This window comes from Acomys minous (genome assembly GCF_964271855.1).
Source record: "Acomys minous genome assembly, chromosome: 6".
NCBI classification, from domain to species: Eukaryota; Metazoa; Chordata; class Mammalia; order Rodentia; family Muridae; genus Acomys; species Acomys minous.
Window position 1 is genome coordinate 56,833,639 of NC_140487.1, and position 19,908 is coordinate 56,853,546.

The window sequence follows — 19,908 nt, forward strand, 5'->3', positions numbered from 1 at the left end:
TAGTCACTTGTTTTCCTACAGACATGAAAGTATAAAACAAAGCAAGTGACCGACTGGAAACTGATGTCCTTTTAAGTATCTCGGCCCCAAAACCCCAGTGTGAAGCAGCAAGTGCTCAGATGTCCCAACCATCCAAGCTGAGCAAATGCAACTGCAGCGAGCATCAAACCAAGTCTTATCAAAGCTCTTCAATAAGAAATTACCAGTAATTTAAAATACACTGAACTTATGTCTGAGTCAGAAGAGATATATTTCTCTTATGTAAAATAAGTGATCCAACAAATAGGGTTGGTTTTTTTTTTTCATGTTTAATGTGAAAACAATGACCTTGTGAGGTTTACAGAGCAAATATTAAGCATCACTTAATATTAATTTTGATAGTTATGTTATATCATCAAGAAACAGTATGATAAACTGGTGGCGCGATATATGCTTTTCAAAAATGCTATAAAACATAAATGTTGTGACTTCATATACCCTGCTGAGGAGTAGAGATCACTTTAAAACTTCACAGCAAGACAAGCGGCTGCTGAGTCATTTTCTTCCTGCATTGAGCTAATAAATAGGACAGAACAAGGTAACAAGATCTAAGATACGAAATCAAAGTATTTACAGAAGTTTAGCAATGTTTCAGACAGAACTTTAAAAAAAAAACACAAGAAATCATTCTTATTCCAAATTTAATGTTTCTGGGCGTTTGTTTTGTTTTGCTTTGTTTTGTGTTTTGTTTTTTGTTTTTAACCAGTTCTCTGAAGCAAGCATTTCAAAGCAGAATATTAATACAAAAACTTTGAAACACCCAAGCAAATGGCTGCTTTTTGCAGCAGCTTTCCCACCCAGTGAGAGCGGGAGCAACAAGTTATCCCACTTGGATGAAAATACCGTCTGGTAGCTCTACCACGGACACGTTTCACCATTATTGGAGAGGACTTAGCTAATTATCCCAGGAAAACGCTGCCTCATCTGAAAGTGGAAGTTCATGGCAGACCCAAGACATCTTATCTTTGAGCCACTTAAAAAAGAAAAACGCCTGTCTCAAAAAAAAAAAAAAAAGCTATTTTATTCAAATTAGCAATCTCCAGGGAGATACCTAAAGAGAAAGGGCTCCTAAAACATGCACATGAGCTCTGACATCAGCAACCTGACTTCCACTCTGAAGTATCTATGGGTAAAATTAAATTAACTCTTATATACGTATAAACCTTCTAACTTAAAAATAATAAATAGTGAGGAGCCACCACTGATGAAAGCTACCTGGTGATTTTTTTTTCAATGCACACTTTATAAACTGTCAGAAAATAAATCGTTAAGCCGTGACTGTAATGACACAATGGTAAAAGGATGACTTGTTGCCAGAAAACACATGAAGCTGATTTTGAATGGGGAGGGTTTATTTCTAAATCTACATCTGGCAAATTTAAGCAAAACTATGAACACTTCTGGGGTTTTCTTTTTTCTCCCCTAAGATGTAAACATTATTTTAGTACGTCTCTATTTGTAAGACATATTTTCCATTTACATGTGATACACTGGAAAGCTTAAATACTCTTAAATATTTCAATCAAATACCTAAAAGCAAAGTATTTTCCAGAGCAGGGGAAGTCTCCACAAAACAGAGCCATATGCCAACGAGGCAGTCTCCTGTGTCGTGACTCCATACCCTGGCTCCAGTCACACACTGTGTTTCTAGTCACTTCCTTATTGATAAGGCAAGGATGCTCTGTCTGAGTTTGGAATGCTCCTGGTAACACCTAGCTCTTTAAAATTCAGTCAAGACTAACTGGAGCTATAACTCATTTCACTTGAGAGCAGGATCATATTTACAAGTATTATATGGCAATAAAGGGTTGTACAGCATTCACAGACCTTATTAGCTTCATACAGAAGCTTGGCTAAAATTAAACAACATAAAAATCCTAATACTAATAACAACTACCTAGGTTCATGACAGTGGCACTAGGTAAGAAGCCATTGTGAGCTTCTTCCCGGCTGGGCACAATTCTGTTTCGGATGTGGTGGCCCTAGAATTCCTTTTCATGACTCCTGCAGAGCTGGGCTTGTCTTACATCCATGTGAACTGCTGTCATCACTGCTGTGTCCAAGCCCAGAGGATGAACTGGAAAAGAAGAGAGGGGGGAAAAATAATAAAAAGAGGAAATTGGTTTTCACAACACACTCAAAGCCTGAGTAACAGAGGAGAACTTTAATTATCTCCAGTCACAAAGAGAGACAGGAAATTTGGACTTTTAATTAGCCATTTGGAGTGCAGTTGGATATTTTTTTTTTAGCTAGATAATTTAAACGCGAATAATTCAAGTCTGACTAAATGAAAGTCACATAATCAGAATGCAGATAATTGAATTTCTGCTGCATTCATTAATTCAGTGTGGAGGTGTGTGTGAAGACCACTATGATGAGCTGTCACAGCTCAATAAAATCTCAGTCAATTAATTTTTTCATTATCTTAGTATTACATCAACAAAAAGCAAAATGTGTATGTGTGTCTATGAGCACGCATACGGGCACTATGTGAGTTATATAAATATGCCTGTAAACTCAACGCACAAAGAAATACCTTTCTGAGTCATAATCTACATCGTTGTCTTTTTTCCCTTCTTCATCTTCTTCAGGGAACCGTCTGTTCATCAAGGCAAACTTGTGAATTGCTTCCTCCACCGAGTACTTGGTCTGCCCGGAAACGCATGCTTCAATGTCCTGAGAGGTCAGGTGGCTCTGCAGGAAGAGGTGGAGGCTGCTGTCGGAAAGCAAAAGCGCGTTCTGCAGGACTCTGTGCAAAAGGGGGGGGGGGGAGGGGAGAGGAAATAAAATAATTGATGAGCAGGCATGGGCAGAGATCGGGTAAAGACAGGAAGCCTTTACAACCATTCTACTGATCTCTCCGCTCTGAGAACTTTGCCCCGTGCTGGGCTCTGCCCACTAATGGGATGAAAACACATGCTAACTTTGACTCAATTATTTGGAATCTTAGGTGAGTAAAAACATGGAGCTAACAGTTAAGAACATCTGTTAAGAGAATTAACTTCAAGGACATTTCTTCAATTTAACCATCTGTTAAGACCATGTGGATTCATTATGGGAATATTTTTGCTTATATGGTAGTAGGAATTTATTCTACTTTTAAAAAATTTATGGCCGACAGCATGTCAGTGCAGCAGTCTTTATTGGATAAGCTGTCATGAAACATCAAAACTTTCAACTACCATTAAAATTATACGAAAAGTCCAATATGTTCCTCGGCACACTCTACACTTTAAAAACTTTACTGGCCCACCACATACCTAAGTGCAGGCTGACCAGGGCTCCTAGTACCTAAAGCTGACTAGAAACTTCTGCAACTATCCTCAGCAGCAATGCATCTCTATGTTGTCAAAATAAGCAACCAAGTAAACTTGATCCCAAGCCATTTTCCCAAGTAGGGCAGTTTGGTGCTGAGGACACCCCAGTCGTCCAACAGGACAGCAGCACCAATCTCAACTAAAACACCAGAACTAGACGGAGAACGAAACCAAACCCCGCAGCAGAGATCGAACATGCTCAAATGCACAGCATCAGCCACGTGCGTGTTTTTCTGGAGTGCCGTAGGACAGGGAATCAAAGTAGCCCCTCACACCTAAATGAAAACTGGCTTCGAGTCCTTTTAGAAAGCATCTCTGATGCTTGGTAATCAAGTCTCTGTTACCAGTTCGGTGTTTATTCCAGGAGATGCCAGGACCAGACCGTAGCAAGTAAGAAGATACTTAGACCCACGAGCCATTTTGCCTGACGTGGGATTTTTCTCACACGGGGACCATGAAAACGAGATCACACATTTCAGACCAAATGAACCTTGCTTTATACTTTGCATGTTTAAACACGTAACTAGAAAAGTAATTCTCTTCTGGCCATTAATATCAATTTGGTTAAGTACCAAATGCACCATAACACCATGTCCTTTTCTTCCAAATAGCACGACTGTTTCTTGAAGGCAGATGTCTACAAACACGTAAAGTCCAGCCATCCTCTTTGCTTCAACATCCCGATAAGTGTAACTTGAGGGTAAACAGGATCTTTATTAAGAGCAAGAACAAGACTCTTGTGCTCTTGAAAGAGAAAAATCGCAAGCAAAGCATCTAAGTGCCCAACTCCATGTGTCCCCTGCCCTGGTCCTCCCAGAAGATGGCCATGCCACACGATAAAGCTTCGTTTGCCACCCAGTAAAAACTTCTGACTGCACTAAAAATCTGTCTTCCTCGTTTACAAATGTTTCCCATTCCTATCCTAAAAAATTCAAATTAGGAGAGTTTCATGGCAACAAGCCCCTGCTATGAACCTGGGCCCTCTGCAAAGTCCAAGCAGAACGTTTCTGGTGCCCTCCCGCCTGTGCCTCTTCCCATGGGCCACAGGACAAGCGGCTGCTCATAGGATTGTACACACGGCTTTGTTTCTGTTGGAAATGTGTTTTATTTTCTCTATAAAATAATGGGTGATCTTTAAAATTGATTTTAGATGGTTTGAGGCATTACAGCACAGAGGTAATGTGCACTAATGGCAACGATATTGGACACAAATTCATTTTAGCTTTATTTCATGTCTGAAGCAATTCTACTGAGCCTTGAACTGCTCACGTGCCGTTATTAACTTGCTGGGTACCTAGCACACGGGTAGCGCAAACAAAAGTGATCAGAGTCCAGGCTGATGGAGACCTCAAGGCTACTGCCCCCTTTCTTCTGCTATAATTCAATTTCCAATTTGACTGTGCATTAGGCTCCTCAGTTCCCAGTTTTCTGCTGAATACTGCCACCTGGAGGACATGAGGGTAAAACACAAGTAAATGGGCCACCCAGTTCAATAGGAGCAGGGAGGGTGACCCGACAGCCACCTGAAAAAATCAGCATGCCTGCTAAGTATGGTTTTCTTTTTCAATCTTTGTGTCTTGATGGCTAAGTTTAGGCCTCCAGGACTGCAGAGGTATGGATTTGAAAGAAAAAATAGTTTTTAAAGATAAATTCATGCCGGGCGGTGGTGGCGCACCGCTTCTAATCCCAGCACTTGGGAGGGAGAGGCAGGCGAATTTCTGTGAGTTCAAGGCCAGCATGGACTATAGAGCTAGTTCCAGGACAGCCAGAGCTGTTACACAGAGAAACCTTGTCTTGAAAAAAAAATAAATAAATAAAAATAAAAAATGAAGATAAATTCATATTTTGATTTTGTGATCAGATAGTTTACAATTTGTAAATAATGTAAAATTTAAGTGTAAATCACTTATCCCAGCTCTTAGGAAGCTGAGGCAGGAGAATCAAGAGTTCCGGGCTAGCCAGAACAACACTGGGAGGAGACCTTCTCACATAACAATAGTAGAAATAATGATGACAATTTAAATATTTGTTTTGTTTTGAAAAAATGTAGCCTTTGGAAGGATCAGAGGGCACCAGTACCACCCCCCCTCAGTGATTCTTGTTTTGTCACCTATCACAGCCCTGTGTACCCGCACTGTCACAACAAAGTCCTTTGTTTTCTCTGGCCATATTTGTACCGCATTTTCCACAAAGAAATCTAAGAGGAAAAATCAACTTCAAGCTTACTATAGAGTACTTTGCACAACAATCAATACGCCATAACGGTAAGGAGCCTCCACAAAAATACATGCATAGGGCAGGTGTGGTGGCGCACGCCTGTAACCCCAGCACTCAGGAGGCAGAGGCAGGCAGATCTCTGTGAGTTCAAGGGCAGCCTGGTCTACATGGTGAGTGCTAGGACAACCAGGCCTACATATTGAGACCATCTCAAAATTAATTAATGACTTAAAGAAATATATATTCTTTTCAAGCCTTTAAGCTGGAGCCTCACAAACCAGCCTATAGAATTTTAAAGGAATTCCTAAAAATATATTTACAATGCGTGTCAAAAGTTGTCCCCCAACCCCAACCCCAACCCCCCACACATACAGAGTAACTATGCTAGACAAAGTGAGGCCTCCCTTTCATCTGAATTGGATACAGCAAAGTCTAGTTTTCCTTAATGGCGTTTCTTAAGCATATTGTACCGTGGTTCAGTTGAAGAACAACATGGCATACAAAATCACCTAATTCTGCAAATGCCCTGGATCCACTGAACTCCATCCGTATGATGCCCCCTACACACACCTGTATGGTGCAGTCTGATGTTGAAAAACAGTTAACTCGGTCTACTCACTTCCTACCGAGAGAGAAATAATTTAAGCCTACAAGCTTTCATTGAAAGATGTTCATAATCTATGCTGTGGTGCCCTCTATTGAACATAAAGATTTATTAAAAAGTTGTGTGTACCCGCATAGGTGTATGTGTTCACGTGTGTGTGTGTGTGTGTGTGTGTGTGTGTGTGTGTGTGTGTGTGTCTTTTGTTTAAAACAAACATTTGGGGCCATCCTCCATCAGACTGTTCAAGGTCAACCTGGGCTGTCCTAAAAGAACAACAACAACAAAAAAAATAAAAATTATGTAAAACCACAGTAGAAAAACCTAATTGTGGGGTGTATGCTAGTCCCAGAGTGCTGTGCTCCCGTTCACAGCAATTAAACTTAAGAAGTTAGTGGCGTTCTAGCGCCATTGGAGGCTGACCCAGAGCTTGTAACTCTGACCTGTAATGTTCTGTCCCTGTTACTATTATAAGAGCTTATAATTAGGAGAAAGAATACAAAAAGAAAATTGCAGTCCCAAGGGAAAATGAACGTTTGAAAGTGTCACAATCACAGTGACCAGATCAGCTATCCCCAGAAGACAGAACTTGTGAATCCCTACAGTTTGCACAGCCGAGACAATCCCCTCCTGCCAAGACTGGTAAGTACTGAGACAAAGCACCTACGAAGAAGATCAACACATCATCCTCTCTGACAGGCAATCAGAGAAATAAGTCTCCAGTTGCTCTGTGAGAGTCAGCCTGAATGTGTACGGTACCCATAGTTAAGTACATATTATTACACAAATGACCTTAAAAATGAAAGTTTCATTTTACATTATACATGCATACATATGCAAAGATGCTTCGCGTTCATAGAATTTTTAACAACCTCAAAATTTACATAAAAATCAAACAACTTAAATATATACTTATAGCCTGTAGCCAAATGCGTGTTGAATTTTAATGCTATCTATTCTAGAAGCTTCCACCAAATAGACGGTGCCGGCTCAGAGGACACCAAGGTGTGGCCTGAAGTGTATCTGACCTAACTGCCCTTGTGGGTCAGCATTCTGAATGCAGAAGAGGGACCAGGGTAAAGGCATGGATGGCTGCTACTCATGCCCAAACTGGACCCAACAGGAGAGCGGTGACAGAGATGTGACAGAGAGAGGATTGCTCAGCCATCGGTCCCAGTCCAAGGCCAGCTGGGAGCCAATATTTATTTACTTGCACAAGTCTGTCGTCTCCTTCACACAGGGGTTCCGGGATCCAACTCACGTCTTCAGGCTTGACTACAAGTGCCTTTACCCACTTTTTTTTTTTAAACATTTAAATTAGATTTGCTCAGTTTATTTTGTGTGTGTGAGAAACAGGTGTTCACATGCCGTATCAGAGTGAACAGTATCACGGGAAAGCTGCCTGCTCCATGATTTGACCCTCAGATGACAAGCAATAGCCAGGGTCTTTTTAAAATGTAAAACTTCTTTATTTTCACTTCAGGTGAATGAGTGCTTAACCTGTCTGTACGGCTGTGTACCGTGTACATGCCTGGTGCCCAAGGAGGCTGGCCGTGGGCTTTGAGTCCCTTGGAACTAGAGTTTAAGAGGGTTGGGAGGCACTGTATGGGTGCTGAGAACTGAACCTGTGCCCTCTGGGAAATCAGTACATGCTCTTACTACTGGACCATCCCACCAGCTCCCGGATCAAAGTTTAATTAGTTGAGACCCAGCACCAAGAGCTCCCAATGAGAGAAGCTTCCAGAAAGCGACAGTTCATTAGCTCCTGTACCGTCCTGTACAGCGTCTGGGCCTGTGTCCCTGGCACACGGCTGTTGGATGGAGGGTCAGCACGTGCTTTTCAGATCCTTTTCCAAGCAGTTACTTATCAGAACAACACAAACTACCAGTGGGGACAGCCGTGCGCTGGCTACACCGCTCCACTGCACAGATAACCAAAGAAATAATAGCACTCAAAAGAATCCGGGTTCCATAGCTTGGAAAACGCTGAGAGCGAGGACTGATGGGAGACTTAGACCCGAGCACCCTGAGCTCTCCAGGGCGGCTTGTGTGTCAAACAAACCGAATGAGTGAACAGACAAACAATGCACAGTACAGCACAGTCTGTGGGGGCAGATGCCGGTACACCAACTGTGAAAGCAGAGCGCTTAGAAACAGTGCAGGGAGCAAAAACCAGAAACTGGGCATGGCGGCACACGGCCGCCTGGGCAGGTAGTCAAGTACATAGTGGGTTTGAGGCCAGTCGAGACTGCATGAGACCCTGTTTTAAAAGACTAGCTCCAGATGGGTCATCAGTGCCCTACATTTACCTAGTGACATAAGCACAGGCACTTGCTGTCCCTGACCTTGCAATAGACCAAAGGCTCCCCAGGGCTGGCCAGGGTTGTTACATTCGCCTGCTCCTGCTCCTCCCAGGCAGTGGCCAGGCTGCCGCTTCTCTGGGGTGGCATCTGATACGGAGGCTGCTCTGCAAACCTGGGCTACATTTAAAGGGAAAAGCCATCAGCCACCTGGGCACCTTAGAGATGGCAATCAGCAGAGAAGGCCAAAGGGAAAATCAGAAAAGCCTTGCCCAATCTTTTGTTCTGTCACACTTGTGACACCACTGACGACACTGCTGTGATATTTTCAGAGGACCCGGCTCAACTAATGGGGATTCCTCGGAGCACTTTTGATAGCAGTTACTCTAGTGTCTGTCTTCCGCCCACCCCACCCCACCCCCGGCCTCACTCAGTTCAGAAGCCTCCAGCTTTCTGCGTGTCCCAGTGACCTCTTGGGGGGAAAGGCACCGTGCCAATCTAATAGAAATAAATATTAATATTAATGTGCATACTTAATGCCCAGGCCCTTTATAAGTGAGCCATACAGAAGAAACCAGCTCAGGGTCCTATTTAGTGAACTAAAAGGGACATAATTCCAGATCCCAAAGCCACAGGAAGAATGGACACTCGGGCCCCGCCTCTAACTCACCAGGCTCCGCCTACTTCCTTATCTAGGATACAGAAAAATAAGTTCACAGCTATTTCAGCCCCAAGTGCACTAAAATATCAGTAATGTTCAGCACTCGGAAAATTAGGTTGCCGGACACCGCTGAGCCTTACAGTCCTCAGCCTACTTAACTGTCCCAGTCCTTACAGGGCAAGGCCTATCACTGTCCCCATTTTATAGACGGGACAACACAGGCGCAGAAAAAGGAAAAGGTTTGCCTGACTCCCAGCTAGTAAAATGGCAGACCCAGGATTTGAACCCCAGCAAGGCCTAGCTTCAGAAACTGTGTGCAAACCAGTGTGGGACAGGACTCCTATCCTGGCGTTCCAGAGAGGAGTGAGTGAGACAAAGGGAGATCCTAGCAGGGTGGCCTCCGGCAGCTCCCAGGGAAGCGTGCCCCATCACAGAAATCCAGAGTCAACCGACTGAGACGACACAGAGGGTGTGCACTTGACAAACGACCCTCTGCAAGGAAGAATTAAGCCATTCAGTCAGAGAAAGGGCCTTCAAGGCCCTGGAACAGACGACTCTGGCCTGTCAATTCTAACTGCTATAAATGAAGCCAGTTTAAAGAAGTCCTTCTCGTAAATAATAAGGCACAGCTATTTACTGGGAAAGGTTACTTTTGCCAGCCAGACTCTCTAGTAGCTTGCATCTGCTTTGCCTTTGTTGCTATTTGCTTTCTCGTTATTGTTGTTTTGGGGGTATCTGTTTGTTGCACTTGTTTGACAAAGACCAGCCTGCAACTCACTGCAAAGCCTCAAAAATCACAGAAATCCTCCTGCCTCAACCTCACGGGTGGTTCCATTAGATATGTAAGCTGTCACTGTATCTGCTTTGCTCTTAAAAGACCATGTGTTTGTTTATTCTCAGATCCAGTCATCCATTGTTTCTAGAAGGCTCTGCTCACAACCTGCGCCATCCAATGTGAGCCACAAGATGGCACTCTAATACAGGCTATGAATGTATGTGGCCCGCAGTCCTGCAGCATCTCAGAGGTTCTCCCTCTGCCCACATCCCCCAGCCTGGGGACAGACCCTTCCTTACTTTCTGAGGAAATCTTCCAAGCCCTGGCGGCGCTGGTCGACGTGCTGGCGATTGTTCATGTTGAAAAACAGATTTTTAGATGGAAGTTCCGGTAATTCTCTGACGGGAAAGAAAAAAGTCAATCACCAATCACCGCCATCAAGGTGATTTAGCTACAGACAATCTGTGAGGCATGGTAATTATCACTCGACTACCACCTAATTGTTGTATAATAGTAACTTAAAGGAAAATCTGTCTTTAAACACATCTGGGGCAGATCATGGTCAATAACCATAAAATCTGGTAAAGTCCAGGAGCAGATTTTAAATCAGATGCAGTGGGCATCTTTTTTTTTTTTTTAATCTATCTTTTTGGGTTTCTTTTTATTTATTTATTTATTCATATTACATCTCAATGGTTATCCCATCCCTTGTATCCTCCCATTCCTCCCTCCTTCCCATTTTCCCCTTACTCCCCTCCCCTATGACTGTGACTGAGGGGGACTTCCTCCCCCTGTATATGCTCATAGGGTTATCAAGATACCCTGTGAGCAGTGGACATCTTAATGCTATCAAGTCTCAGTTCTAGCCTGTCACAGCCGGATCTCTGTAACGCAAACTGAGTCACTTACACCAGCAACGCGTTGCTTTGCAGCCTTTGCCTCAGCCACACGAATTCTCTGTACCTTCTGCGTACACAAGATGTCTTCATTGTAAAACACATGCTATTAGTCTGCACAGAAACAGAAAAGCACAGCCTCACCGAAGGGAAACAGCACTTATTCTTATGCACATAACTCCTAAAATACTCCTCACTCTGTAAGTAGGCTGCAAACCATGAACTGCGCATTTCCATTTACGTGGGCGCTGGGAAAGCTACCCATAAGTCGGCCCTGAAGAAGCCACAATGTGTTAGCCCTGGGCTACCATGGCCAAGCCCTGACCAGAAGAATCCTGAGGGAGACCTGTGCTCTCCTAACTACAAGCATTGTTTCCAAAGACAGATAATTAAGAACTAAGTTCTGGTGGGCATAATAGCCCACAGTGTCACCTCAGACTCAGGTGGCTGAGGCAGGAAGACCAGGCTGGGCTACATAGGAAGACCCTATCTTCTCACACAAACACACACACACACACACACACACACACACACACACACACACACACCCTAAAATGCAAAAACGTTCAGGGGCAGCTGCTGCATTTTTAACACCGTCCTGAAGCTCTTGTGGATCAGAACTGACTTCCCAGAGCCCTTTGCAAGGCACCGCAGACAGCTGCGTGTCAACATGGATGCCACTAGTCCTTGGGAATCCGGAAGTCACTGCCCACCTAGACAACATTTTCTCAAGGACAAGGGGAGGGTAATCTGAGTCAGGAACACAGTGGGGGTGGGGCTCAGCGGCAGTACCCATGACAGGCAGAATAAATGCTAGCCCTGGTTCCTCCCCTCCCCCTCCCCAAGGGCTGGTTTCCTCAGTGGGGGAAACAGGGTGGATATGAAGATGGAAAAAAAAAAAGCACCTGGCAGGGGAAGCTGACATTACTAGTTACCAGCTGTGTGTTCCCCTGCAGCAGCCCTGAGACAGCCTTGGGGGGGAGGGGGGGAACAGGTCCAGAGTCCCCAGCCTAAGCTGAGCCATAAGGTCACTCCTTTGGGCAAACACAGAAAAAGTAAACAGTCTCCTCTGGGTAAAGCACGCCATGCTGCCAAACATCTGTGTCTAACTGGTTTCAAAAAGCAAGGCCATGTCAGCTGAGCGTGGTGGCTCACACCCATAACCCAGGGACTCAGGGGGCTGGGCCAGTTTGAGGGCAACTTGGGCTACAGAGTAAATTCCAGGCAGATCCTGTCTAACATCTCAACCGCCCCTACAAAACAACAAAAAGCAAAGAGATCCTCTGTTTTATATACTCATTTGAGCGAAGACCCACTTAGTAATCATTACATTGCGACCTGAGAAATTAACTTTTGCTCTAAGACCCGTATTATTTCAAAACCTATCCTGCCAAGGAAGCTCGGCTGTTTTCCTTGGAAACCTGCATGACCGTGTGTATTTTGTTCATAAGCCGTCCCCGTGAAACACAGGGCAAAGTTCCCGGATGCAGGGAGGTTAAGAGGCTCGCTCACCTGCAAAGGCCACAGCACTCCATGCAGCTGCCTATGCTGCTATGGAAACAAAACCAGGAGATGCCTACAGCATCGCAGCATTCTGTGGGGCAACCTCAAAGCACACCACTGCCTGACTCTAACGCGCTCCTTGGGGACAGAAGGCAGCAGGCTCCGTTACACCAGAGTTAGGGCCCTAACAAGGCCCACACAGGCATCCTCTCGGTACTCGGTACCCGTCCCCCACCCCCACCCCCCTGAGAGTACGGGATACCACAAGGACTTTTGACATTGCCAGTGCAGACTGGACCTATTTAAATCCAGTTTCCCGGCTCCTAGGCACCATGGTAACGTCCACCTGTGAGTCCTTCAGCCACAGGTTAGGCTTAGAAGAAGCTACGTGAAGAGGCAGCCCCACGTGAATTCCAGAGTCACCTGATTTTATCTCCCTTGAGGTTCATTTGAGTCAACCGATTCCCAGCTGATGCCCTCAGGGCTACCGGAGGCTCGCCAAAAGCCTGCCTCTTCCACCCGCTTAGAACTGTTCCACAGGAGCGGGTCTACGCTAAATGACTCAGTTCCTCTAAATCCACAGGCTTGTCTCTGCCTCCACCAAGCCCAGAAGACTTCCTCATTGTCAAGTGATTATTACTTCTGATAAACACTATGAGTCCAGGGAGATTTCTGAATTCCTATCATGCAGTGTATTAGCACGGAATAATCTGTTTCATCGTCTCCCCAAAATAACCAAACATCAGGATGCCCTCAAGTATGTGATGAGGGCTCATCCTCTGAGCAAGTTAAAGCACAATTAAATAATTTCATTTTGTCTCAAATGCTTCTTTTTTTTTCCATTCTTTTTTTTTGGGGGGGGGGGAAGGTGAGGGATTGAGACAGGTTTTCATATAGACGAAGCTGGCCCTGAATTCACTATACAGCTGAGAATCACCTTGACCTCCTGGGCCTCCTGCCTCTACCCGTCCCCTGCTGGGATCACGGGTGTGCCCTGCCACATCTGATTCGAATGCCTATTTCTTTTTTAAAAATACTTATTCATTTCATTTCATGTGTATGTGTGCGCACCTCAGTGTATGTCTGTACCCGCCCCTCCCCCCACCTACATGCAGAAGCCTGGGGAATCTCAGAAGTGAGGCTGGGTCCCCTGAACCTGGAGTTACAGACGCTGTGAGCTGCCATGTGGGTGCTGGGCCCTGAACCCCCAGGTCCTCGGCAAAAGCAGCAAGTGCTCTCAACCGCTGAGCCAGCTCTCCAGCCCAAATGCCGATGCTTTTTTATGTGCCCATGAGATTCTGGGCATCGTTGAGTGTTAAGGTTCCGTGTGAGTAAAACAAAATCAAAATAACAACATACACAGAAATGGCTTAGAAAATATCTGTGAAAAAAGAAAAGGGGGGGGGGGAGGCAGTCCGGGTTTTTAACCAAGCTTAGTTTCTGAAAGGACATTTTAGAGTGACATCCAGAGACCTCCAGGAGTCCAGACGTCACTGAACGGTGGGCTACATGGAACTCCACTTGGGTGGGATACATCAAATACGTGTGCCAGATCCAGCCCCAGACACATCAGATCTGGACCCAGTGAGACAAGGAAGTGAGTGTCTCCAAGGCTAGGGGGCCCAGCAGACTGGAGTCTGGGGCCAGCCTGCCCCGCCTCCTGCTGTTTCCAGGAGGCCCGATGGGCCCCCATCACGGGCTTTCGGGTGTTCGGGTGTTTGTTTACAACTGTCTGTGTGCTCTTGATCCACAAAAGGAGCAGCAGGAGCTGCAGCACAGCTGCCACGGGACATTTCCACGCGGCCCCACTCAGGACGGGTTTGCTGACCTTGTTCAAGATAAGCAGAGCCGACTGCGAACCCTACGAGCCTTTCAGGAGCTTATGGTCAGTATTACTTCTGCTGGGTTGCTTACTCTATGTGCTAATGACTCAAAATCTAGACCAAGGCAAACTGATTGTACATACTCATTTCCAGATTTCTGATCCTATATAAAAAAAAATTAGTTAGAACAAAGTATAAAAGCACATATGAATAAAAATGCTATAATGGAACCCTCTAGTATGTGTTCATTTAAAATGGCTAATACTAGCCGGGCATGGTGGTGCATGCCTTTAATCTCAGCACTCAGGAGGCAGAGGCAGGTGAATTGCTGTGAGTTCAAGGCCAGCTAGGTCTACAAAGTGAGTCCAGGACACCCAAGGCTACACAGAGAAACCCTGTCTTGAAAAACCAAAAGAAAGAAAGAAAAGAAAGAAAGGAAGGAAGGAAGGAAGGAAGGAAGGAAATGGCTAATACTGTATTTTCCCCCAAAACTCTACAATCCCCTCAAAACTTAATATTTACCAAATAATATATTATCTTGAAATATACCACAAAGAAATACCACTGATAAGTTATACTCTTGAACCATGTATTTTTAAAGCAGTCATATCATCATAAGTAAAGATGATAAACATTGAAATACTAATATTTTTAAACAAGTACAATATAAGCTTCAAATAAGAATTCCTCAACTTCATGTACCATCTTACTGCTTCATTTGTGATACGAACTTAATTGGAGCCATCTCAACTTGGCTCTTTGAATTAAGGAGATCTTTTTTTTTTTTTTTTTTTTTTTTTTTTAGTTCTTAGTATCATTATGTCACAGAAAGCATTCACCCCCTAAAACCCCATTTCCCACTGGCTGCGTACTTACGTGAATACATATCTCATAGTCGATGTAAGAGTGCCAAAAGTCCTCTTTCTGAATCCTGGGGTCTCGGACCCAGACACTCACGAACTCCTGTAAGGGCATCGTGAACAAAGGACAGTGTCAGGGTTCTGGAAAGGACTAGAAGGAGCCGGGAGGGCGGAACCGGAAGTACCAGCCAGTGTGCCCGACGGGTCCTCAGAAAACAAGAAGTAGAGATCATGAATCAGGTGTCAGCAGAGTCCAAAAAACACTTGGCCGCAAATGGAAATGTTTAAATGATGCAAATCTGGGCAAAGAGGGCAGATGGACAGCTTTAGGCCCACCGGAAGGCAATCAAGAAGCGGCACCTTGTCAAAATGGGTCTTAACGCTCAGCTGTGAAAATTAAGTTGCCCTTCCTCTCAGCTTTTCAACGCAGCAGTTACTTCTATCGTCTCAAATACCGATGACCTGTCTAGCAAATTGCCTTCTAGATCACAAACAAAAAAGAGTAACAAAGGTCAGCCCAGCCCAGCCTCGTGAGAAGGGCCACCGTAACTTCATAGGAAGGCACGCACCCTCTTTCCTACCATGCTTTTTTATTTTTAAATGTATTTTCTTTTTCTTTTTCTTTTCTTTTTTTTTTTTTAAGGGGGTGGTGGATGAGCTGACCTCGAATTCACAAGATCCACCTGCCTCTGCCTTTTGAGTGCTGGGATTAAAGGCTCTGAAGTCCCCAGGCTTCTCTCTCTCTCTCTCTCTCTCTCTCTCTCTCTCTCTCTCTCTCTCTCTCTCTCTCTCTCTCTCTCTCTCTCTCTCTCACACACACACACACACACACACACACACACACACACACATGAAATTAAATGAATAAGTATTTTTTAAAAGACATAGACATTTGAGTCACATGTGGCAGGACACACCATGCTCGGCTAAAGGTACTTTCTATACAGCAAATCATTTCACCTTCATCTTTGTGTTATGAGTAAAAGAGGCATTTGTTATTGTTGTTTTGTGTTTTGTTTTTTACACAGGTGTGCATAGTGGCACACACTTGTGATCTTGGGAGGTAGAGGCAGGAGGTATGCCATAAATTCCAAGCCAGGCTTACCTACAGAACAAGAGTCTGAGTCAAAAACAACAAATAAATTAGAAAGTAAATACACAAACATACATTGTAGATCATTTCTTTGTTTTTAAAGATAGTAAGAGTGAGAGAAAGGGGCTGGAGAGACGGCTCAGCAGTTAAGAACACTGGAGACTCTATCTCAACTGCATGTCCTCGGGACATAGGGACCATGAGTGCACGTCCCCAACATGCTTATGTTTAAATGTTTTCACTGTACTTCTCCCAGATCTTTTGATGTTTGGTTTGGCTTGGGACACTGTCTCACTCTGCAGCCCAGACTAGATCTTGAAATCAGCAATCTTCCTGCCTCAGCCTCTCCAGAGCCAGGATTGAGATCTGAGCCACCACACTCTTCCCCCCGCCCTGCCCCCCACCCCCCGTTGGTCTCCTGAGACAGGTGCTTATCATGGGATCCTCTCATTTTAAAAATAATTTCAGAGACAGGATAAAAATCAGGTAACAATATAACAAAGCACACATTTTAGCCATAATATTTGTTTGCTTGCTTATTCTATGCTATGTGCATTAAATTGACTTTCTTGTGGTACTGCACATATTTGCAGGGTTTTGTTTGTGGTTATCTTTATTTTTTTTTTATCTTTTCGATTTATTTTATTTTTAAGTATGTGTTGGGAGTAGGGTATGTGAAGGGGAGTGCAGGTACCCTGGGAGGCCAGGAGAAGGCCTCAGAACCCTGAAAAAGAGTTACAGGTAGTTTTGAGCTGCCTGGGAACTAAACCAGGTCCTCTGTAGGTGGTGGTGACTGACACTTTAAATCCCAGGAGGAAGAGGCAGGTAGATCTCTGAATGTGAGGCCAGCCTGGTCTACAGAATGAATTCCAGGACAGCCAGGGCTACACAGAGAAACCCGGTTTTGGGAAATCAAAAAGAAGCCAGGTGTGGTGGCACGCTCCTTTAATCCCAACATTGGGAAGGCAGGCGGACCTCTGGAAGTTTGAGGCCAGCTTTGCCTACAGAGCAAGTTCCAGGACAGTCAGGATTACATAGAGAAACCCCATTTTAAAATACAAAACAGGGCTGGAGAGACGGCTTGGTGGTTAAGAGTACTGTCTGCTCTTCCCAAGGTCCTGAGTTCAATTCCCATCAACTGCATGGTGGCTCACAACCATCTATAATGGGATCTGACGCCTTCTTCTGGCATTCAGGTGTACATGCAGATAGAGCACTCATATACATAGAATAAATAAATAAATCTTTAAAAATAAATAAATAAGGGCTGGAGAGATGGCTCAGCAGTTGAGAGCACTGACTGCTCTTCCAGAGGTCCTGAGTTCAATTCCCAGCACCCACATGGTGGCTCACAACCATCTATAATGTGACCTGCTGTTTTCTTCTGGCCTGCAGGGGTATAGGCAGGCAGAGCACTGTATACATAATAAATAATTAAATATTTAAATAAATAAATAATAAATCTGTGTTTGCTTGGCCAGTAGGAGGGAGGGGGAGGGAAGAAGAGAGGAAAGGGTGTGGTGAAGAGGAAGTTGGGGTTCACAGTCAATACCACCCAGAACATTTCCTATCTCATCAGATAAGTATGTTGGGAAGAGAAGAAAAGACTACGAGTCTACAGAAGACCACAGCCCCACCCAAGCCTCCCAAGCCTACACATGTAAGGCTCCATTTTGGTTTTCATGAGCTTTTCTTTCTTTTTTTTTCAAATATATTTTATTAATTTATTCATATTACATCCCAATTGTTATCCCATCCCTTGTATCCTCCCATTCCTCCCTCCCTCCTTCCCTCCCATTTTCCTCTTACTCCTCTCCCCTATGACTGTGACTGAGGGGGACTTCCTCCCGTGATGCTCATAGGGTATCAAGTCTCTTCTTGGTAGCCTGCTATCCTTCCTCTGAGTGCCACCAGGCCTCCCCGTCCAGGGGATGTGGTCAAATATGAGGCACCAGAGTACTCTCTACTCAACTATGGGGAACGTCCTGTCCATTGGCTAGGTCTGGGTAGGGGTTCAAAGTATGCTGCACGTATTGTCCTTGGCTGGTGCCATAGTTTGAGCAGGACCCGTGAGTCCAGATCTGCTCATCATAATGTTCTTCTTGTAGGTTTCTAGGACCCTCTGGATCCTTCTATTTCCCCATTCTCCCATGCTTCTCTCACCTAGAGACTCAACAGGATGTCCTCCCCTCTGTCCCCCTTTCCTGGTAAGTGAAGACTTTCATGGGACATGCCCCTTGGGCTAGTGTCATGAGCTTTTCTTATATAAATACATAAATACATAATATATATATTACACATATGCACATATAATCATATTTAACCATGCTGGTGTAAAGATGACTATAATAATATTTCAAAGCCTTTCTTTGGCCTAAAGTTCCCTCTTCTAATTTTAAAAGAAATTACAAGAGTTTCTTGGGCCCTCAAAAGTAATGCTGACCTTGGCACTGTGCCTAGTGGAGGACTAAGAGATGGTTCCGAGTCACCGGGTCCCATGAGCCATGTTCCCACAGAGGGTGTTGGTAGTATCAGTTTTCCACAGAAGAGGCACACACTCTCGGATGAGTCGAACAAAAGCAACTATTTCCAACCACTCAGTGTCACACATTCACAGCAGATGGAAATCATGTGGCTGCCGTTGAAATGGCGGGTCTTCACACAGCATAAATCGACACAGTGGAAGCTAAACATGGTGGCTCACGCCTGAGACAAGTCTGTCCTGAGTTCAAAGCCCATGGCCATATACTGAGTTCCAAGCAGTCAGGTCTACAAGCCGAGACGCTGCCTCACAAACAAACCCACAGCCGAAGAACGGGACAGAAGGGCAGACTCACGTGTCAACACAGGACACATCTGCACCCATCTGAACAGTGAGCCCCATGGTTACAATGCCACATGTGCCCAAACACACAGTGTATCAGGGATCCATTATGGTAACACAGACAAGTGGTGGCGCATGCCTTTAATCTCAGCACTCAGGAGGCAGAGGCAGGCAGATCGCTGTGAGTTCGAGGCCAGCCTGGTCTACAAAGTAAGTCCAGGACAGCCAGGAATACATACAGAGAACCCTGTCTCAAAAAAACAAAACAAAAATAAATAAATAAATAAAATCAACACATAAAGCCTTTCAGACCCTACTTCTTTCCTGCTGCCTATTGCTGGCACACCAACTTTGGAAGAATTTCTAGTCACAAAACTACAAGCAAATTCTGGCTCACCATTAATTTATCAAGCATCTCTTTCTGGCCCTGGAAAATGGGACGACTATCCAACCTATTACAGCTAGGTAGGTCAAATAACACTACTGAAAACATCTGGAAATGGTTTTATTAAAGCTAAGCAGATATAAAACAAATTACACACACAGAGAGGGCTTATCAAATCAGAGCACTGGCATTAAAAAAAGAAAACCAGCTAGGTATAGTGGTACACAACTATAGTCCCAGCACCTAGGGAGGCAGAGACAGGCAGATCTCTTGTGAGTTCAAAGCCAGCCTGGTCTATAATGTGAGTCCAGAACAGCCAAGGCCACACAGAGAAACCCTGTCTCAGAGAGAGAGAGAGAGAGAGAGAGAGAGAGAGAGAGAGAGAGAGAGAATATGAGAATCTAACCCAGGCTTGTAAATGAGAGGAAAGTATAAAACAGGATATATTGTATAAGAAAACAATCTATTTTCAATTTAAGGAAAAGAAATGGAAGAAAAAAAGGATGGGCAGTGGTGGTGCACGCCACTAATCCCAGCACTCGGGAGGCGGAGAGAGATAGATCTCTGTGAGTTCAAAGTCAGTTAGGTCAACAGAGAGGGTTCCAGGACATCCA

General features: G+C 44.5%; 1 protein-coding gene across 6 annotated transcripts in view; it reads right to left on the minus strand.

Annotated features, from left to right (window-relative positions):
- Nucleotides 1–288: 288 nt before the first annotated feature.
- The window catches only part of SNX10 (sorting nexin 10), a 79,280-nt gene continuing 59,660 nt past the window's right edge, over nt 289–19,908 (minus strand). For 4 of the 6 annotated variants that reach the window (XM_084785500.1, XM_084785501.1, XM_084785503.1 and 1 more), the window contains 5 exons: nt 15,009–15,095; nt 10,820–10,920; nt 10,210–10,308; nt 2,576–2,788; nt 289–2,116 (listed from right to left, as the gene is read on the minus strand). In XM_084785500.1, coding sequence (XP_084641626.1) covers nt 2,035–2,116; nt 2,576–2,788; nt 10,210–10,308; nt 10,820–10,920; nt 15,009–15,095 — 582 coding nt within the window. In that variant the 3' untranslated portion in view covers nt 289–2,034. The remainder of the gene's footprint in view (nt 2,117–2,575; nt 2,789–10,209; nt 10,309–10,819; nt 10,921–15,008; nt 15,096–19,908) is intronic. The other 2 variants (XM_084785504.1, XM_084785505.1) reach the window with 1 other exon arrangement.